The sequence below is a fragment of the Dufourea novaeangliae genome, unplaced genomic scaffold (assembly GCF_001272555.1).
Source record: "Dufourea novaeangliae isolate 0120121106 unplaced genomic scaffold, ASM127255v1 scaffold108, whole genome shotgun sequence".
NCBI classification, from domain to species: domain Eukaryota; kingdom Metazoa; phylum Arthropoda; class Insecta; order Hymenoptera; family Halictidae; genus Dufourea; species Dufourea novaeangliae.
This window is the reverse complement of record NW_015374014.1, coordinates 1,252,289-1,276,137: the sequence shown is the minus strand read 5'-3', so window position 1 is coordinate 1,276,137 and position 23,849 is coordinate 1,252,289. Positions and strand designations below refer to the sequence as shown.

The 23,849-nt window shown below is 35.8% G+C and overlaps 1 protein-coding gene across 1 annotated transcript; it reads left to right on the top strand.

Moving 5' to 3' along the window:
• Positions 1–7,232: 7,232 nt before the first annotated feature.
• Positions 7,233–19,314, top strand: LOC107188709. The gene is made up of 6 exons (XM_015577051.1): positions 7,233–7,374; positions 11,463–11,555; positions 12,371–12,535; positions 14,052–14,183; positions 17,837–18,045; positions 19,267–19,314. The coding sequence occupies exons 1-6, from the start codon at positions 7,233–7,235 to the stop codon at positions 19,312–19,314; spliced, it is 789 nt and encodes a 262-aa protein (XP_015432537.1).
• Positions 19,315–23,849: the final 4,535 nt, after the last annotated feature.

The window sequence follows — 23,849 nt, the reverse complement described above, 5'->3', positions numbered from 1 at the left end:
CGCTCTTCAGACAGGAGTTGTACACGTCCAAAAATAATTCCAGGCGCGCCTTGATCGCTGCGTTCTTGATCTTTAAAGCGATGCTCGGGATGGCGTCAGTCTCAGGTGCCTTCCTATTCCCTATCTACCTACAGGCCTTAAGCAACTCGCTTCCTGACGCCGGATCCAAGGCGCCATAGCTGCCTTCCAGTTATTGTGGAAATAATGTAGCAACTATATTGCGCAGTAAATCGAAACAGGTCGGCAACACGGCATGGTAGGACCTTTCAGCCTACCCATGACCGTGCGGTACAGTATCGCCATCTTTGGACGCGGCTTTTCCTGCTTCTTCCTCTTGTCTCCCTGTTCCTCCTTCTTTTCCTTTCTTCTTCTTCTTCGCTACCTGCCACTCCGGGGAGGCCAGCGCAGAAATTAACTTCCTCGGTGTTGCCAGTGTGGCTACAGCAGCACTCCTGTCTGGTAGTGGGCTCTTTGGCTAGGCCGTTTTACGTTTGGCCATCCTCTCCTCATTTGGCAAGAGATCCGACCTCGCTTCTTCTTGGCCATGTCCGCCATCAAACCCGATGTAGTCTGGGTAACCTTGGACGGCTGTGTGGATGACCTCATCCTCTTCTCGGCGACTAGCAGTGCTGTTTGATCGAATAATGTTCTGCAGGACGCGACTAGCCTGAGGATCTCGCATGAATATGCACATTGAATTTGCCTTTGATAAAGGAGGTCAGTTCCTCTATCTTGGCACCAGGTTTCTCAAATGCCTTTCCCACTTCATTTGTGGCATTATCTGTTACCGTGGCCAAGTGTTCCACCAAGGTAACATTGCGGTTGTCGGATGACGACGCCTGGGAGCCGGCTTGCTCACTCCCAGTGGTCACCTGTACTCGAGTTTCGTGCCCACGCACAGTAATGTATGCAGTTTTTTGGGTGTCTTGCATTTGTTTCGGGATTTGTTTTCGAGGTTCCTTCCCCTAGTCTCTTTGGTCCACGGGGCGTATTTTTTCTGCCCTACCCTCTATTTCTAGCAAGCACTCCCCTATCCGACACCTGGGGTCGCGCCGTGTAGGCGTTACAAACTCCCCCTGCGGTGTGTATTTGCGTGTGCGTGAAGCATTATTGTAAAATATGCAACGTTGTTATGATAAAGATGGTGAAGACCAAGAGTGGTGGTATAGACCCGCGGTTCCCAACCCTTTTTGACTTACGTACCACTTGGCAGGCAATTTCTCCAAATTGTACCGTCTGATATTAGAAAAATGCTTGTGATTTATATAATTACTGTTATTTCAATTTTTTCACGTATCCTTGAAATACCAAGCACGTATTGCAGGTTAGGAACCGCTGGTGTAAACAGATGATGTACACTGGATTCGGACTGTGCAAAGTATGTTTCGTGAATGAAACGAGAAGAAATGTTATGCGAATATTTATTAATAAATACTTAAGCATAATTTTATAATAAGAATATTATATACGAAGGAAAAACAGTAGAATTATGATTTATTTGAAATTTCAAACTAGAACTACCGACAAAGGACGTATATTTATTTCTATCAGATCGATAATTACGACAACCTTTTGAAAATATTCAAATTTACATATAGATCGACTGCCTTCTTCATTTTCATACTGCGATAAAAGTTTTGGAAGATCTGAGAAAATATATTCTTGTAACATTTTAATTATTGTTATAAGAGGTATACTAACTAGTCATTTTGACTGCTTTGGTAGTTCTAGTATTAATAAATACTTGTTTCATGTTGAATGTAACAGAATCTTTGCTAGAAGGGGAATATTCAATTTCAATTTCTTTTTTTGTCAATAGTCTACAATAATATAAATTACGATGAATATTAATATTCTATTATTCACTCTACGAAATTTTGTATAATAAACATAAGTTAGTTGGGCTTTTTGTTGTTGTATTGTACTAAAAGAGATATGATTATCATGTTCGTTGTATTGCGTATTCTTATTATAATTTTTAAGTAATTCATTTAAGGATATACGTTTTAATAACAACCGGTTTTACTCTCGTGCACTCTCTAGGAAACTGTTACTTCACAACTACCTAAATTAAACTGAATCGAATTAATATGCTCAGATTGCAATATAGCTATTAATATAAAAGTAACATGCATATTTCTGTAATGAAAATCGTAGTTCAAAAAAAAACTTTGACTTCTGACCACATTAATCCGAATAATGCATAAGGGTTGGATGTATTCATTGAACATAGCATCGCATTTTGATACAAAAATCGTAGGAAGAGATTGTCATACTATTATTGCTGTTTCAAAAGCGTGATATTATTATTACTATTTCAAAAACGAAATATTATTATTGCCGTTTCAAAAAGGATTGACATCTACAATGTTAAATATCTTTTAATTAGTAAAACTGCTATTGTACTGTTAGAAGTGTTGAAAAAGAAATTGTATGATTTTAATTCCAGTGATGTCGCCGTTACGTAATAAGACGTTGAGTAAATTTTAATCGAACGTGATGAAAATAATTCAAATAAAACTAGTAATAATAATTAATATATTCCAACCCAACAACACGACAAATTATGCAAACTGTGATGCAACTATGAATTTCAAAAGAAACGATTTGACTTTTTTCAACGTTATCTTGTTCATAAATGTTGGAACTTACTGAAAGAAGTCTAATTTGTGTGATAGAGCACGTTTGTTTCTGATTTGAATAGAATCAACCTCAATAGAACATGTACATAGTGACTACCGAATAGGTTCGATACAATGATAGAGTTTACGAACGAATAACAGAATTCGTTTAATAATTAATATAATTAAAAGTGTTATTTAGGTATCGTATATTATTTTACGGACATTGTCTAGAGGAACTTGTTTAGAACAGGCAATTTAGAATATATTTAAAGACATTTGAAACATTACGCGTACATTTTCCTTAAAAGTAGATTAAAGTGGATTAAAATGAAGAGGGAATGAAAATATTGTTTATCGAATTTTTATTGTAGAAATGGACTTATAATTATTTAACGATTAGTCGTATGTTGAAACTGAAACATATATTTTATAATATACATGCGTAAATATCATTTATAAATTCTGTTCAATACATTTGTATAATAAGGATAAATACCTCAGAAACAAGTTCAGAATGAGTGTCTTTTACGGTAGTTTTTGAAATTGAGATTTTTCGGTATTGAAATTAGCTCAAGTCTACAATGATATTGATCATTTCATGAATCTTAACAAAACTGAAAAGCGCGACAGGCTGGCGCTCATCATAAAATTCAAGAAATAGAAGTGTCTAGTAGAACACTCTGGTGGTAATAGTATTCAACAGAGTTCACCTTTATGTATTATAAGCTATTCCACGTGATAATGTTAGGTCTAACATATATTATCGTTCACAAATTATTCGGTACTTATGATAACAGATAGACTGTGGATTTTTATGTAAATGAAAAAAAATGTCACAAAGTAATTCATGAAGACAAGAACAAATCTAGGGATGTCTTTCTTCTCTTAAATATCTTATTGGGTTCAGAATAGAATAGAAAACGCGTTGCATCTTATGAAAGTTTTCTCTTTTATTGTACTTCGCAGCGCCCAATAGGCAATATAAATGTATAAAATTAGCAGTCTAGTAATGAATGGAAAATACGAATGAATGAATGAAGATCATGAAACATCGGAACTCATAACGGAACCAACACTTTATTAAAGGCTCGTATTATAAACAGAAAATATGTCTAATGTAATATATGTTGTAAATTCTGTTAAGCGTATTGTTTATTGACATGTTTCATTCTTTCAAGAATAGTCGCCTGTTGAAAAAATCGCTCGAAATGCACATGATTGTTTTATACCACTCTTACCATGATCTTTTCCATAATGTAAATATCTCAAATAATCTCAATACAGCTCAAACTATTAATAGAATTACAATCAACAGATTATAAGAACGAATGTCAAATTCAAGATTAATGATTACTATTGATTACTTCTTAACGCTATTAACCCTTATCCGTCCCTTCTGTCAATTTGACACATTTTTCTCCGAAGTAATGATGTTATTCGATCATGTCTAGGTAAATGTAGCTGAGACTCCATGATTATTGTTTTAAAGAATTGTAACTGTTTATCTCTTCTTTATAATAAAGTCTTTTACCACTATATCAATTTGACACCGAGGCAAAAATTGAAATGAGAAAATGAAGGACGGATGAGGATTAAGTGATCCTTAAAAAAGTCTGACGTGCACTTAATCTCATTATCTTACATAAGAAGTAAAAGATGATCCCGTTTCTAACGTAATTTGTATAGTTTTTTTTAATAATCAAATTTCTTGACATTTAGGAACATTAATGTATATGTTGCCATGATTCAAAAAATTTGTATGTTCCAACCGCTATTTTATAATTTAGTTTAAACTTTTGTTCTCTGTTTTATGGTAATAGCCGACGACACTACTTTGAGCTTACTCATAACTTGCACCTAAAACACGGAATTTGTACTGTTTGAAGGGAATATCACTTCAGGCGTCACTTTTGATATGCTTCTCGTGACAAAAATCGAGAAAAGTGCCAACAAGGGGATGAGATATTTCTTTGAAACGCATAAATCTGTTAGGCTGTTTAATTATGCGCTCATAAACTACTTCCAACTCGAAGTAACGCATAAAAACGAACAAATAATTGTTCCTGTCACGCGCAAGAGTGAGATTCTGAGATATAATGTCTTAATTATCCGACTGCGTAATGCATATAATTCCTTATCTGTAATACGATGTAATATTTTGCTACGCGAAAATGCAGTCTCTGATATTGTTACAAATAAAGGAACCGAAATTTTCTATATTCACGTATTATTAATAATAATTCCATTTTATTATATAATACGAGGTGATAACGGACCGGAAAGGAGAAAGAAAAATCATAAATAGCTAGATTAATAAAAAAAATCAGTGATGAAATGGCAAAATGTGATATGTCCAGTTTTCATCCAAATTAAGATATACAGGGTGTCCCATTTAAATTGATCCCTCGAATGTCTCTGAAATTACTTGTGATGCAGGAGTGTTTCAGACAAAAGTTGATTAGTATCGAGGGGGACATAATTTTCATGTCAATTGTTTCTTTGTAGGTGAAGGCATAGAGGACATTTGAAGGTCAACTTTACTTTTTTAAATGGGACCATCTATTTTTCAATGCATTCGTCGATGCAGCTTGTCATTCCTTGTAAAAAACTATTTATTTATTTACACTGAGAATCCATTAGTTTAAGATATTTTAATTGAACAATTGACGCAGTGGTATTAGCACAGACGAGATATAAGAATAGACCTAACATCTTATAGGACTTGGTGTCTGTTTCGGACGCACTCCACATAAAAGTTTCCGACTTCAGGACATTTTGAATCATGCCAAACAGCTACCTCAAGGCGATGGTGGGAGTTACCACGCCCTGATGCCGTATGCAACCGGACGTGGTGTTTCTGCTGATTTCGGGAGTTATAAGACTGGCATGTGTCGAGAATTGGAAAAAGTCAACCGGATGTGTTTCTGCTGACAATGAGTCGAACGTAGAAGCGTGAAAAAGTAGCGGCGTTACAAAATTACTAACAAAGGCAAAGTATCATACCACAAAACAATAGACGAGCTTTTCAGTCGACTTCAACAAGTAAAATCTCGTCTATTGTTTTGGGGGGGTGTTATTATAAAAAAGTTACTCGTTTTCAACTCGTACTCAATTCCGCTCGATATAATATTTTCAGACATGGTTAGACACAGTTCGAGAAAGAAAAAAAAGTCATTCAGAGTTGGTTAGAAATAGTTCAATAAAGAGTATGTATCATTGTTCTCTTATAACTGTTTAATAAATAAAATTTGACAACTGAAACTTTCTGAAGGTCACTCAGGAGGGCGATCTTGACAACATATGTCAAGGACAAGGTCATCTATCATTTTACTTATCAATACTACTAAAGTACAATACTTACTTCTTTTGACAATAACTTTATTACAAACGGCGACCCTCAATTAAAACCTTCAAAAGGTTACTCAGTGTAATAACCTTGACAACATATTAAAAAATCATAAAAATTGGAGGTGGCTCCCTTATTGTAAATATTTACCAATATTCGTTACAACAGATATCCTTATTATTACAAACAACGTTATTATTTTTAAAAGTTTACTTATACATTGTTCTACGCTGTTACGCGTCACTTAAAAAAAGTAACAGTAGAATCATTACAGTTTGAGAAATTTTAGTTGAATTAATGACGACGGTTAAGAAAAGAATCGAGGATACCGACTCGCAATTGATTTCGTCATACCTTCTCCGATTACGCCGTTTACATCGCAACACAACGATTTGTCCATACCTGTTACGTCAACTCTATTGGTAACAGGTGCACCAGAAATCGATCATTGCTTGATATCAAAGATTCATGCTTACTCATATCAGCATGGACAGGAAACGCGTTCACTTGGACTATTTTGCATTAGTCGTTCTGTTGCTATTCATTACCAGAGTGCGTGTCCAAAATCTCAACAGAAGAGGTAACTATATACGCTTTTTACCCCCGTTTAATAAATAATCAAAGAACATATCTTGTGTACTTGAAGAAGTATTATGTAAATGTCGTGTTTTTAAGTGATTTGTTATGAATTTTGTTGCAAAAACAGTACACTTTAACATATCTGGCTTTCTGCCTATATATTCAGGCATGTTCGTAGAAATTCTCAAAAATTTTCTTGAAACAAATTTATTGAAAGAATAAAACGTTATAGCTGGTAAGGTAACAGTCTTCGAAAAAAACTGTTTTTGAACGGACGACCACCTGCAGCCTCTCCTAGTGGTTTGAAATAAAAAAATCAAAACTTATAACCTTTGTTATGAGTGTTATGTGTCTGTGGAATTCAAATGATCTATTAAATACATCAAGGTTCAGGTACTTTTTCAGGCCGATGACGAGCAAAAAATTGACAATAATGGAAGTTTTACCTTTGAAGTGCTTCGATTTTGTCAAAAATATTTCTTCCTTAACAACTCTAGTTTTAGTAATTCTATGTTTCTTTCAATAGAATCCCTTCAAGAAAATTTAAGGCTTCTTGGAACATACACGAATTCATAGGTAAAAAGCCAGATGTGTTAAAGTCTACTTTCTTTATAAGAAAAAATTCACAAAAAATCGCTTAAAAACACAGTAATACTCCATTATGAATCTTTATTTTTCGTTGGATGATAGGAAACTTTGTTGGCAATAACCATCTAGGATGCGCATATTTACATTGCGGACACGGCGATACCTGCGTGCATCGAAAATTTAATTGCAAAGAGCCTCCGTGTCCCGGTATGCTCTATTGCGCGAAATCTCGAACAGGTAAGCTGCTTAACAAGCTTCCTTTCTGGCGAAATTTACCGTACACCGCGACACAAAGCGTACGTAATGCAAAGTTACTCATAAATTCTTATGCAAAATCTGTGTGAAGGAGTTTAAGTCGAGATTTACAATGCATGTTTTACCGTTACAAGACCGTAACTGTTTTTAATGTATATGTCACAATAGCATCGTGAAGTTTAGTAATCGTATACATTTACTAGTCAATACATATATGTATTTACGTACGATTTTAGCAGAAGTATGAACCAAATATAAGACTGTATACTATTTATAAGTTATTTATAATGTGACGTTGATAACGCATACATTTCCTACAGCACGTTAGCAAAAGCATAATGTCGAAAGTATAAGTTCTATAGACTTATTCAAAGAACAAAAATAAAAATTGAAAACTGAAAACTTAACACTTTATTTAGTAATTTAGGGATTTTTCGTAAGAAAATTAGTTGTTTTTATTTAATAAATATAAGAACATAGCTTTGGTTAAGTTATATTTTTATTTAATATACTTAAAAAGAAACAATTATGATATAAAGTAAATACTTCAGTTACATAAAGCAATGTTTTTTTCTTTATTAATGCGTTTCTTTCACATTTTATATTTTTATTACAAATTTGACAATAAATACTTTTGTCATCGTTTTCGTTAATAACAAAATCAGAATCGTTTTCGATCCACGTTTGCATTAATACTTTACTATTTGTTCGCACTTTTGGCATTTTTAAAAATTGAAAGTACACTTAAATATATTCACTTTTCACACAGGTCATGTTGGCTACGATAATCAAACCGACTGAGCTATTTGAATTCCAAACACAAACTACCACACCTAATATTCCATTAGCAACTTAAGGATACAGAAACATGGTTTGATATGGACTATAATTGGCATTGATTACATGTATTATTATTCGACACTACACAGTTATGATACGAGAATTTACTGACAGACGAAATTAATTTGATGAGATAAATATTCCATATAAGCATGACATATGCATATGCACCGCAAATAACATAGGCAATATATTCTTGCATATGCTGTTAAACAGAAATATGCAAAGCATTTGCATTATGCAAAACATACAAAATAAAATATATATTTTTAGAATCTCCTAATTACAAAACAAATTTCTATCCAGGTCCTATTGCTTTATCTGTTTCCTATAAAAATATGCATTTGCATAAACATCCGCTGTCTAATTATAACGTTTTCGATAAAAGAAATCCATTTAAATCTCAATTTCAGTTACTGAAATAGTATTTATATTCGGATCTTCGAGACCAGGAAACAGCACTGAAACTTTATTTAAATTCAGAGTGTCCAAAGTTTTTATTAAATTCAGAGAGATTTACCTACAGAGTGTCCAGTAAATTTTAGTGCAATTGAGAAACAGACACGACTTTAACCTTCATCAAGATAGTAGAGTACTCTCAATACAAAATAGCTAAAATTAATAATTCTAAAATACTTTACTTGATTTAATTCAGTTTATTTATTTAGTAAAATAGTAGCATCACATTTTTAATTATTTATTATATACATATTATCATTTGTGTATATTGTTATGAAATAATAAAGGGGCCTCAGAGGCTTTTCTATCCGGATGAAGGCTAACTAGGTACGTCTGTCTGTTATTCACTACTTCTACTTGTACTGAACTTGACGATGACGGTATACTATTCTTATTATTATATTCTAATGCTGAAGTTATATCAAATTGTTGTGAAAAAATAATGAAACCATACCCTTGTTAATATTTGTAAGCATTTATTCCTTAAAAGAGTAACTTGGAATAGAACAACTAAGATAACAAGGGAACTTCAGTAACCAGAGAATTGCAATTTTTTTTAATTTTGCAGGTTTGCAGGGGACCTTAATAAAAGTATGAGACAGTTATTATATTTTTTACTACTGTTGGGTTTGTCAGGGTGACGACATCCCTCAAAAGGTTAGTATGTGTTTTCCCATTTTCGTTATTATATCTTAAAAATTATAATAGATATAAAAAAATTGTTGTAATGAAGATTTAATGGCGTTTCATGTTCTAGAAAACTGTGTAATTAAATTGTTAAAAGGTTTTCATTAAATAAATGAATACATGAATACAGAAATTTTTAACAATTCCATAGCATATTTTTAGAAAAAACAGCCGTTAAATTTTCATTCTGTCAATTTTTTCATATTTACTAGAGTTTTCAAGATATACAGGAAAATCGGATACCACGCGTTAAACATTAAGTAGTAAGTTTATCACGCAAATATAAATAATAGCAAACAAAATAATTGCCTGATACTTTTATCAACGTTCTCTACATATTTGAAAAGTTTCAAAAAAGTAGAAGTTTTCGGGTCTATGATTTCCCTAACAAGTGGTACATTGTGTACTGAATTTTCGCAACCCAGAGAACTCGTATGAAAATATTTCTGACAAATTATACATGATATAGTCTCAATATTGTCAGTATTAGTTATCAAAAATTATATTTTGAATATTAATCGTATTAGTTATTGAAAATTATATTTTTAATATGATTAATATTAGTTATTGAAAATTATATTTTTAATATGATTAATATTAGTTATTAAAAATTATGTTAAAATAGAATATGTTTCAAATATATTTTACCATTCTTGGAAAGATACAACGTGTCCAATTCGTTGTTTTGCATACTATCTATCAAGCACCCGTCACAAAAATTAATTAGGATGAAAGCAGTCACATATTAAAACTAGGAAAACGCAAAATTTGTTTTCAAAATATTTAGCATTAAAATTTTACTAATAGTGTAAATGTCTATGATACTTATAGGCATGGAAAATGATGGTGAATAATCTCTCAAAGAAAAATTTTGACATGTTTATGTGCTCTGGAATGTGATAATTTATTCTGTGAAAGTAAAAGGAAACAGAATTCTCACGTCCAAGAATACAATACAGAATCCTGTCGATTGGAAAGGATTTTTGTACTTTGTTTCACCTTCTTAAGGTTATATATTCTTGGAAAAACTTTTCCACCTAGACAAAAGGATTTTCATAATGTCTTGGATAACAAAGTTTCTCGACGTTCTCCTCATCTCCAATTAAACTAGAAAGTTACTATATTTACTTTTTTATACTTGCTAACGTATTGATTGCCGTAAAAGTCACTGGTAATCGTCATTTCAACTTCCGGCGGAGTCATGGAAGTTTCTAAACGAGGAACGGACTGTATGTACGTCTTCACCGAAAAGTCGTCAAATAAAAATATCAGAAATATGCAAATTCTTAGAGTCACTATAGTCTTTTTACAGAAATGCCAAAAAACTTTATGACGTTTGTTTTGTCACATATAATTGTAATGTACAGGGTAAACCATGAAACATGATCAGCTTAAATTATTCTACTGCTACCTGATCAATCAACAATTTTGTTAGCTAATATAACATGAATTAGGGAAAGCTTTAAATTATTATTGTACTTTATTTATTGTACGAAATTTGTTGTCAATCCTTCTTTTCCAGCGTCTTCACGGTCATTTTCAGTTTTTTATAGATAAAAATATACTTTTTTTACGCCCATCTTTTAGCGGAGACTAAGACGAATTTGGCAAGCATAATAACAAATAATTTTTATCTTCTAAACCAAAGAAACGTTAAGAAAGTATTATTTACCTTAATTAAAACGATGTTTAAAATGGTGTCCATCAGCTGCAATATACTCGCGTAAATGGTTAAGAAACGACTATTTAGTTTTATTTATTACGTTTGCACTGATGATTAAGCATCCAAAAAAATTTTTGATCGAACAGCTGGCAGTAGAATATTCTAACAATAAGCTGATCACGTTTCGTGTTCCACCCTGTATAATATGTATTCTGCAGAAGTTTATGCAAATATAGATTTTTATGAAGTAATTTATACAAAAAGAAGTTAAATAGAACCAAACCGATCTTATTAAAGATTCTATCATGATCCAAATACACAATTTGAAAACTTCATTATAATTTATTGAACTTTTTAATGCACTATATTTTAAATAATCGTTCTTGGTGGGAAAGGGTTAATACAAATTTAATATTTCAAGAGTCATTGAGGGGACCTTCTACGTGCGACAGTGTACACTGTACCCGTGGACATTTATGCATGGTGAAGGTTCATCAATGTCATTGGGACCAAAGTAAGTATACTATGTACGATTGTTAGTTTAGTTTAGTTAACGATTTCTGAAGTGTAGATATAGATATTTGACGTGATCACAGTACATTTCTTTAAAAATACCTCCAACAATCTTCAGGTTTTCCCAAACCAAAAAACGTAGTTAAAAATATTATTTTTACAACTACCTACTTCGTAAAAAACAACTTTTTTTATTTTTGTCAGTGGAGCACTATTTGCATTTCTTTTTTAGACAATTCCTGTGTTACATGACATTTTTATTAGATTCTTAATAATTATGTTTTGTCGTATGTACACACACACGCGCGCGCACGCACACAACAAATTTCAAAGTCGGAAGAAAATTAATCAAATCTGAAATTATTGTCCGTTTTAATTCATTTCGAACAGTTTTGAAAGACCTTCATTGTCGAAACAAGTACTGTTTCATGAATAATAACGTGCATGCTTTCATTGAACACGGAAATAATAAAATTCATGTTGTCTTACTTTTACCTAATAGGGGTAGGTTGTCGAATTTGGTCCATCGCTTAGGTTGTACCACTGCTGTAACTTGTAATGTGTAAGGACCTTGCGCTGTATGATAGACAATATGTATATGATAGTGGTGATTGCATTAACTAACTTAGTATTCTAAGCAACACATATTATCTATCATATGATGCAAATTGCTTACACATGAAAAGTTACAGTAGTGGTCCAACCTAGGCAATGGTCCAAATTCGGCAGCCTACTCTATACTTTTACAATCACGTAAAGTTAAATGTACCGAATTAAAGATCGAATGCATCACTAAATTCCAATTGTGTTTAACAGAATGCAAGCAACAGATAGCAAGATGTGTATCTCTGCAAGAATACCACGAGAGTCCTGCGTCTTGTGCCGGCTTCAAGTGTCCTCAAGGCAATCACTGTATTCTCAGAGAATCGTTTTGCGTAAATCCACCCTGTAAATTACTGAGGAGCTGCAGTAAGAACAAAGGTCAATCGTGACAGTACAAATGTATTCTTAAAAATTTACTGTCAAAGATTCTTTATATCTTTTATCCAGATATTATTAATTTTCTTGTAAACAGTCTTAATATCCAATTGACGCCAAGAACGTTTTGAACCCTTCACTGGTCAGGTGGAAATTTTATTACGCACTATTTATTACACAAATCTTACCACACACAATTCTTATTACATATTACACAATTAGTTATTTTGTATTCTCATACAAGAAAACTTTGAAATAAACAAGCACCTCTTTAAGTAACTGTTTAATAAAAATAAAATATTCTTAAAATATTCACCGGTTTCCTCAGACCCCACCTCGCCAGTTAAGAGTTTAGATAAAATTCCTTTTTCTAGATTACAAAATATAATTGTGTTTTCGAAATCGAATATCCAAATGCAGAAATAGTATACGACGTATTAGGTATACTCTTACCGACATAAATGAGGAAACAAAACAATTAATTGCAGACTTTGTAATATATTCTTTTTTTATGACATATGTCTGTAAATATTGTAAATGAAAGAATAATGTAGTTCTTACTTTATTAAGCATATATAAAAATGGATGAAGTTAACATTTGTTGATTAGAGAGTCTTCAAAAAGTAACAATTAATTGTACAAATTTTTGGACAGTTCCTGTTTATGGACCCTCGTTACCTTTATGTTAATCATCCTATTGTGATTAATATTTCTAAATGGTAAATTGAAAATTCGCAGGTTGGCACGTTTTGGTCAAACAAATGCGACGGCCTTCCGTGAACTTAAAATATCTCCTGAACTGATGGTTTCTTGCTGTAAATGGCGTAGTAGTTTTTCGTAAGGAATGAGCTGCATCGATTAATATAATAGAAAGTTCATAATTCTATTTAAAAAAGTTGGCTTTCATATGTCTTTTACGCTTCCACCTACGAACAAACCATCTAGATCACATTACATGTCCCTCGAAAAGATACAATTTTTATCTGAAATATTTTTTAGTATCATCAACAGTTTCAATGATATTCGAATAGATCAATTGAAATAGGATTCTCTGAATACGTACGATGTTCTTCCAATTTTATTTCTAAAGCTAGTCCTGCAATGTGTGACATACGTAATTATAAAATAACTACTCAACATATCCACTTGACTTACCCTAAATACACTGAATCTCAAGCTAAATTTCTAATTACAATAAATCCAAGTGAAAATTTCAATTATGAACACCGAATGTCAAAAGCAGTATCCTTTTTGAAAGACTCAAAAGTCTATAATGAAATTTAATTCTGCATACTGTACTTATCTTAACTCATCGTGGCTAATATGATGCTACGTGAAACACAAATTAGAAAAAAAGTAGAATGTTAATAAAAAAAGAGTTTGGTTTCTTACTTTTTGTCGATAAGCAGAATTTTTTGCATTCAGAATCTGAATTTTCGAAATCTGAGAATCTCTTTGGATTGCATTATGAGATCAATGACATCCTGTACAGGAACAGAGTTTGTTCTTTTTTTTTTAGAAGTGCACGTTTGGTTCAATAAATGTCGAAGCCTGGGCTGCCCGTCACAGTTCGAGTGCTTCTTACGGAGACCAGAGAATACCTGCCCGAATCCACCGTGTAAACATACTCCGGACTGCGTGAATACAACAGGTGAAGTCAAACAGCAAAAGGAATCTTTTTCCATAACACTATTCAGCACATTAAAACTTTTCATACGATCTGCAATATCCACAGAGCGACCCTTGTAGAATTTTTTGTCCTAAACACGAATTTTGAAGCACAATTGCTCTATTCACTTTGTTATTCTAATGTTTTTCAAAAACTGAGGATGACGGAGCAATTCTGCTTCCAGGTTCGTGTGGCGAGAAACTGTACAAGGAATGTCCAGTGGATATTACAAATCAAAATTCAATTGGTCGGGTGAATTGCTTTTCTCATATGTGATCAGTAATCGAACACAAGAATGGAAACGTTCTTCTCCAATGAACTTCATGAATTAGATAGCAGATCGAAATATTCCCAATTATCATAGATAAAAAGCTAGAAGATGAATTTACCCTTAGATCAGGGTTAAAGAAGAAATTGTTACGTTATTCTATTCAAGTTCTTGCTACTTTTCATAAATGTAACATGTGATTGAAATGTTTAATAATAGTTCCTTGGCTGTTGATCGTTCGATCTACTAAATCTACAGAACAGCAGCCGGTGTGTAATGTGTTAACACATTATAGGCCGATCGTCTAATATTAGATGTTCAGTAAGTCAATGAAAATAGACTTTTTTCTATTTAATTACACAGATGTTATATTATTTCTTAAACTCTAAATTTCAAAATGACAATTTAATCCTGAAGGAAGCAGTCTTTACAGAGGTTCCGTTATAATTTAGAAGTAATTTGCGAATTTTAAAGTGCGAATTCTCTATTGAATCCGCCTGGGATTTACAATCTATCTCGTCCCTCGTGGTACGCCTACAGTTGCAACTGTTGCCTGCTAAATTAATATTAGGCAACTGTTTCAATTTTCCGGTAACTGAGTATAAATTGTATGATTACTCGACCATTGGATCTGACGAATCGCGAATCGAATGCGAATTGTCGATACGAGTTGTGTATACGAAAATTGTAGAATGTGTGTTGTCGACACGAGACTTTTTATGCGAACGTGTGTCTCCGAGTATTTTTGAACGAATGTATTTTCGAGTTTCGTGTGGCGTCGCGTTTCTTCGAGGTTTGTCGAAGGCGTTACTAAATTTCGCCTCCTAATTGGTTGTGCCCTTGAAGGGGAAGGGAAATTCTTGGGTTTTTCCGAGTGTCGTAGAGGTGTAAAACCTCTCCTTCAGAGCGAAGCGGACGTCAGACAATATCGCGCACTTTTCGGAAGTCTCCCAAGAATAGGATTTATGGCCGCATTGTCTGCGAGTCACCGGGTCTTGGTAAGGTCCGGCGCGAATGGGTTCTTGGTTTACCGTGCGCACGTGGCGAACTGCAGACCAAATGTTTGGGTCTTTTGTATATTATTCCTTTATGTTAACGAAATCTAAATGGAAAGTGGCCGACATCAAAAAAGTCTAAAATTCAACGTACAAAGGAAGTGAAATAACAAAAGTTAACGATATTGTTTGATTATACAGGGTGTAACAAAAATGTTTGTTCGACCCGGAAATGGGGCACGCGGGGGGTGAATTGGAAGAAATTTTTCCTTAGCAATAATGTAATCTGAGGTTCCGTTACCGAGATATTAACGAAAAACCCCGACCAATCAGAGCGCGAGTTTGCCAGCCCGGTAGCCGTTGGCTGCAAATTGCAGCATGTAGCCACCGCTAGCGCGGGAACTCGGCTGGCAAACTCGCGCTCTGATTGGTCGGGGTTTTTCGTTAATATCTCGGTAACGGAACCTCAGATTACATTATTGCTAAGGAAAAATTTGTTCCAATTCACCCCCCAACTGTTCCATTTCCGGGTCGGACAGCATTTTGGTTACACCCTGTATAGCCGTCGTTCCTGGTCTACGATGGAATAATATGGAATGCCATCCATGACGCCAAACACAGATTCATCGACGAATATTTGCCAATTTTGACGAACGTTTGTAGCCAAATATTCATAGTGTTCACACATTCGTTTGTCGACATCGATATTCATTATTCGTTTTCTTTATACGGTGTGGAACAGACAAATATTCATGTGATTTGGCGTGCGTCTATTTACAGATTTAAATTGAAACAATTTAAAGGATATGAATACAATTGCAGAACTACTAAAGATAAGCATTTGCGATATGGGAGCCACCTCCGATTTCGAGGATTTTTCAATATGTTGGCAAGATCATCGCCCTGAGTAGTGTTGTGAATGTTAAAGTTGGGGAGCGCCGTTTGTAAAAAAGTTATTATTAAAAAAAGTTTAGGTACACTCTGTTCAATAGAAGTGTGTTTCAAAGAACGGTTTTCAAAAAACGGGGCTCAAAGAAACAGGAATTGCGGCGGAATCAGTAGGGGAGAGGTGTCGGCTAACATGCAATGCAGACATATTAGAGGCAGTTAGCGAGAGCAAGTGAAAGAAGTCAGCTCTTCACAATGAGTACGATGTACGCTACTTGTTCTGAAACGGTGTTCTTCTGCAAGCATACTCGCGGATTCAAATTTTCGTATGCAGCGGTAGCCTGACACATTCAAAAGTTGGTAGCGTTCGTGAAGAAACGGATGAAGAAGTGGCAGGAGACTGGAACTGTCGACGACCTTGCTGAACGTGCTGGAAGTCGGGGCATTTCCATTGAGCAAGATCGAACGATACTGCGAGTTTTTCGGCCTAATTCTTCACTAACACTGCGGCAAGCCCAATAAAAACTATCAGAGGGAAGAATATGAGCGTCCTTGAGTACGTTGCGCTTACGTTTGCGGGAACACAACGGGCAATGCTGAAGTACACGGCCGAGACCGTTGTTGACGCTGCGACACATTCAGCAACGCCTGTAGTGGGCACGGGCTCACGCGAACCAAGATGGAGCACCGTAATCTTCACCGATGAATCCACCTTCGTCGCAGCGTATCCCCGACGGCATGCTTGGTCCGTACGTGACGAGGCAATCACTGTGCGCATTATTAAGCATCCCCTAAAATTGCATGTTTGGGGATGCATACCGCGGTATGGTTTTGGAAGTTTGTGCGGCTTCAGCGGGACTTTGACGGCAGAGACACTGGTCTGAATGTATCGACGGTATCTACTACTCTCCGCAGAATTCTGGTACTGTCCAGATCCGGCGGCGCGGGGCTGCAAGAAGACAACGACCTGAAGCATCGGTCTCGGAGCAGTACCCAGTGGAAGATTGATCAGAACATTTCCACATTATCATGGCGCTTGCAAAGTCCTCACCCAAACCCAATAGAAAACGTCTGGTCTCTGATGAAACCTAAACTGCGGGGAAAACGTATTCACACCCGTGCAGCCCTCTGCCGCCAAATTCGGGCAGTATGGTGCCCTCTTTCGCAATCATACGCCCAGTCACTAGTGGACAGCATGTCTTGCCGTTGCTGTGCCATTCAAGACACTGCTGACGATTGAACTTCTTACTAGGTAAATTGCATGAAAACCCGACACATCTACTTCCACATACCCCTTCTATCTTTTCCACGACAGTTTCCGTTTGAGCGTAATCGTCGACACGATTTTATTGAACAGAGTGTAAATAATTACTTAGAAGTTTGACCTACTCACCGATTTAGAATCAGTTTCAGGCAGACCGCTTCATGTAGAAACTCTTATGTAGCATTTAATAAAATTTTATTTATCATTCATGATTTTACAGACGAGGAGGTATCGAATGAACTTTGTCGTGGATGGATTTGTCCACGAATGCATAAATGTTGCGCAGAAACAGCGACACCTTGCCAATCAAATAACTGCAGTATTATTCGAACTTGCATCATGATACCACAAAATATGTCTACATCTTTTTCAAAAAGATTTCTCCGCAATGAAAATATAGACGTTAGAACACCTGAAGACAACAGTGAGGTATGTATCCCCGCAAAAATTATAATAGTACGGTGAACTCTAACTATATTGCCACTGAACATATTGCCATGCGAGGCGCTGAGGCTGAGGCTATGACGACAGAATTTAACATGGAGCCCAGCGAGCCTTAGCATGGACCTTAGCTACAGCCCCGACTATGGCAATATAGTTAGAGTCCACTGTAATAGAAATATTTTTATTTCATTGTATTTTATATATTCATTCATATTATTAGGCGTACCATTAAGTAGTCTACTGTTCTCTCCTAATTACGAGGCGATACATTTCAATTAAATAATACTTTCCCGATTATTGGTTGAATAAAACTTGTGTGGGATGTTGAAAGATTATTATAAAGCTGAATACAACTATTGCGACCTACAATAAGTGGGCCTAGGAAATGGTTGCAGCGATGGTTACGTCTTGAATCGTCAACAGGGTTGATAAACCGTCATAAATGGGGATTCCTAGACACCTGCACATCACGTGCAAAATATTTGCTGTCCCTAGAAGCAGTTCTTTATAGTATTTCGATGGTGATTCCCTTGTTACACCTCATACTACCACTTCTTTGACAACATAGAACAACAAAAATTCTGCAGTTTTCACCACCACACAAATACATTTAACTAATCACAAACTGATTCATACCAACGAGTCACTACGCACACTAACATCAAACAGAACGTATTCAACCACCAACCAGACCACATATACCTAGGGATAAACCGATAACTTCAAGACATCGATATTCTTCCTGGTAACTGGTATCGAAGAAAAGTATCGATGTCTACTTACAAGGGGAACTTAGAGGTCGGCTAATCGCTTTTAGAATAAGACTATATACAAGTTGTAGTACACATACAGTGTTATAAAACCCTCATTGGTTTCCGTAGAATGGGCCTTCGTTTTCGAGATATTCTGGTTTAATGTTTTGTTCGCATCTAGTCATTCATTTATGTAAAGCATGTCATAACAGAGGAGCCGTAGGTGAATCGGTAGAATAGCCGACTACGACGCTGCGGGTCCCGAACTCGAATCTGTTGTTAAATGAAGAAAACTTTATTTTTTCACTTTAAAAAAGTCTTTGCTCGACTCTACTCGAGCTACCGGCGTAGCAGCATCGTACGCCGAATATTTCGATCTCATAAATCTATTTGTATCTTATAATTACGCGAATCTTAAATCTTAGTGAACAATCACGACGTTTTCATTGTACAGGTAACAAGGAACGCGAGTCAGGGAAACATTAACGAGACAACTAAGTGAGTACCAGATACCTATTATTACCAAAATTTTACCCAAAAACCTATTTTCATTAACGATTTTGTACATAACCTATTATAATCGTAGACGTAAGTATGAATGAGTTACACACTTCTACAATACGACAACATACAGTAATCCCGTGTTGAACGCAATAACTCGGGTCCGCTTCGTTGCACTCACCACGACGTGGAAACGTTTTCAACACCTTACAATATAATTTTTTGTTCGAAACTCGAGCCTTGAGAGCTTGGCTTTGTAGTGTTCCGAACATAGAAAAGGACAAGCAAATAACAAACAGAAAGAGAAAGCTTCTTTTTACACTCGACCTGGCTGAGTGAGCCCGCCTGTGATGCTCTCGCCGGCCAATGATTGCATTGTAACCGCCTACGGCTCGCGTTATCTGACTCGGTTTCGATATATCTCGTTCGCACTTTTTGTTCGGACGTCACATGGTCCGTTTATGTTTGTACCGTTTCGACCAATAATGAAAATACGTGTGACTGGAGGTGATCCAGCTAATTTGATTCGTCGACAGCTCTCTGCGTCCAACAGCCTAGCCTCGTACCTCTGTCACATCCCCCGTTGCATCGACTTACACAGACGCTCGGAGTGAGCCAGAATACGTGATACGAAAAACAGCGAATGCTTAAGAACCAGAGATCAGAGTCGAGGTAGCCGAGTGTTGATTTCACCAGCACGCAGACCTCTCTTTCTTTTCCATTCGCTGTCCTTCGTATCCCATGTCCTTTTTTTTGCTTTAACGGGGGAAACCTTGAAGAAGGTGGTACCGCCTCCGCTGGGGGCGGAGGCGAGCTGTGCGATGTTTCACCCGCTAAAAAACCTCTTGAAGGCCGAAGCACACTTCCGCGACCAACGCCGCCCTTGTCTCCCCTCAAATGAGGGAGGGGCTCTTCTCTGGGGGGCGGGGGCAAGGGAGACTGCTCCCGCTCGAGGCATGAGAAGAGGAGTGGGTGGGCTAAGGGGCCCGTGGGCCACCTATGCCAATCCCACCTCCAGGAAGGGGGACGGACGTAGCTGGTTACTGCCTCCGTGCCCGCCTCACACCTCACCACTCAACACGGGATTACTGTACTTTAACTTTCATCTTCTATCAGCATGAAGGGAAATTCCAGCTCGCTTCAGTTTAAATTAGTTTAGATTAGAACGTATTAACACGACAGTTTCCGTACGCCACGTTCATGATTTTTTCATTATGAAATACTAAACTCGAAAATGAACGATTTTACATATCCTTTTACATTTCTACAGAGTAAACAGTATGTTTCTTAATTTGTGTCTGTATGCATACGTACAATAGTGTTCTAAATTTACAGCTTTTTCGAAGTCACGTTTCTTCAATTGTATTTTTTTTGTAAATTTTATGAATCGATCGATGAATATTTTTCACATTTTCCACGTGAATAACCACACGTGAACAAGCACAATATAACACATAGACTGCGGATTTTTATAGAAAATGACATTTTATGAAGCAATTAATAAAGACGAGAAAAAAGTCTTATTGGGGTAAGAATAAAAGAAAACTCGTTGCATCTAATGAAAGTTTTGTATTATATTGTACTTCACAGAGCCCTATAGTCTACAAATGCATAAAATCCGCCGTCTAATAATGTAAAATATAAAGTGTGGTGTATGGAAACATTTCTGAGGGACTATATATATTTAAAACCATTTCAAAATAGTATCAATTAACAAAATAATGTCCGTTTGAACGCCGAGTGCCACACAGAATGCTGGATTCGTGGTTGAATCACCTAAACTCAAAGACCGAATTGGACGCCATTGAACTTTGGATAAAGAACGTCAACGAACGAAGAAATTTTAAGGTACTGAAATGTATATATTGGAAATGTTTAATTCCCTGCAATCATAATGCTGTTAAAAGGAAGTAATAAGTACAATTCAATATTAAGGAAGTAATAATTAAAATTATAGTGTCGGACAGAACATTATAATAAATTTTTCGAATTTTTAAAAAGAACATTTTGAATGGCATTTTCAATAATAACAACATATACTTTCAAACTCAACAAGAAAGGGTCTATTTTTTCAACATTCTGGGGTTATGTATACCCGTCAGTCTCTCTAAAGCAATTAATTGTTGTAACTAGGTCTTTGTGTTTTCTTCGCTATAATATACTATTTTTTCCCAATTTCTGTACTTACCAGGTTTTTAATTCTTCTATGAAAAAAATCTATACTTCTCGAATCGGTAAATGTTTGCATGGCATTTTTACCACTGCGATCCGAAAACTCATTTCTCTTCTTGGCAGCACATATACATACGTGCGAACAGGTTTTTTTGTCAAGGATCGGACGCAACAAGTCAAAAACTCGGACAAGGATAACAGAAGAAAATCTGGGAAGTTCTCAACGATTATTAGTTAATATACTAATTGCTATTTAGTTTGGCCCTTAACTCGTAAAGAGAATGATAATTTGGCCCCAGTACCAGGAAAGGTTGCTTTGCCTGATTTAGAAAGTCTTCATCTTCATTGTCCTGTTAAAACTACTCCTTGGTCACTCTTTCATTAAATTCCTGTAGGAATTTCACTTTCAATTTGTACACCAGCACAGGCTACAACCAAGAAAACTGTCATCGAACTATCCTAGGTGGGTTTTTCCTAAATCCATAAACGTAAAGACTTAGTTTACGACCTAATACAGTCCTTGGTCAAATAATTAGAGCCATCCATAATTTACCAAATTTTTCGCGGTAATGGTAGAATTAGAAGGCCGGAACGTATTTTAAAGAATAACTTTTATTAACTACTAATGTACGTACATATATATTACATACATACATATTAATAATTTGTGTTTCCCCCTTTTTTATCGTATCCATTATTTTGGGATGATTTTGCCAAATATCCAGAATTTTTTTTAAATCATCTATTTTGTTGACAGGTGATCCGTATACAAGAGTTTTCAGTAAACTCCAGACACCAAATTCCTCGAACAATAAACTCGCAAAAGTAAAAAATAATCAGATATTACATACAATAATACATATGTATGTAATATATATATATATATGTACGTACTTTAGTAGTTAAAAAAAATGATTATTAAATTACGTTCTGGCCTTTGAATTCTACGATTACCGCGTAAAATTTAGAAAATTTTGGCTGGCCCTAATTTTTTAGCCGGAGACTGTACATCTCCAGTAAAAATGTTATAAAAATATGGCGACTTTCAACCGTAAATTCTCGGTGTATCCTTCACTTGCTCGTAACAGCCGAAGCATCATCCATAAAACGTTCACGTTTGACCGTCTCGCGAGCAACAAAAGTCCCCGGAAGCACAAGAGTCCCTGAGCCCGACGTGTATCCCAATGAAAAAAGTTTTCGGTGACCCGTTATTTCCAGCAATTTCAAGATTGGCTCCGATCTATCAGGGATATACTCGGTCCCAGCGCGTACGCCGGATGGATCGAGGAGACCCTTGCATCGCGCGGCGAAGAATTTCGAAAATGGCTGCGGGCGTTCCACGTCCACGGACCGCATGAAGACGACAAGCCCGATGGCGAACACACGGAATCGATATTTCCGGAACGAGTACGGCCGCAAAACGAGCCGGCACGTGATTCGACGGAAAATCAATATCCCGTTTACGATACATCGGTAGGTATGATGGAATTTTGATTGAAATTTAAGCGAATTAATTAAATGCTGGGTTGCTGCTGTTGCTCGTGGAATAGCGTAGACTTGCGTACACTATCGTGTATACAGTGTGGTCCACGCACCTTGTTCACCCTAAACAATTTCTAAAGTATGCATTGTATGACCAAATTTTTTACAGAAACGTTGTATGGTTTGGAGGGATACATTACGTAATGCATATATTTTTTTTGTAAGTGGAGACGTTTCGGAAATCTGAAGGTCAAATTCGTTATTTTTGTTTCGAATGCTATATTTTTTATGCCAAAATATCGAAGAGCGTTAAATTTTGAGTAAACAACTACTGACCTTTATTACCCGTAAACCTAATAATTACCGAATAATTTTACTTTGCTTGGAAAATGGTCTGTGCGTAATATCAAGTTGGAGATTCAATACTAGCAAAGATTTCCATAAAACTTTTCCCATTCACTAACGTAGGTGTTCGAAATGGTATCAATTCACATTAATACACTGATGTAATCTATTAATCAACGAGGAAATTGCACTCTGGATTGTTTCTGCAGCAAGCATACTGCATGCGTCACGAATTCGTTCTTTCATATTCTCTGGTGTTGTTTGTTCACGATACACCACATCTTTTTATGTACCCCATAGAAAGTGGTCTAGCGACGTTATAACTGGTGAACGTGGTGGCCACAGAAATTCTCCACCACGACCGATCCATCGATTGGGGAATTGTCTGTCCAGCATTTGGCTTGCTACATATGCATAATGTGCTTTAAGTACTTCTGCCCTAGGGCGAAACGCTGCCACGAGGGCAAAATTCTTGGACAGGCCTGGTATAGGTGCTTGAACTGGTGCCCCTCAACTTCAATACAGTGATTATTTTAT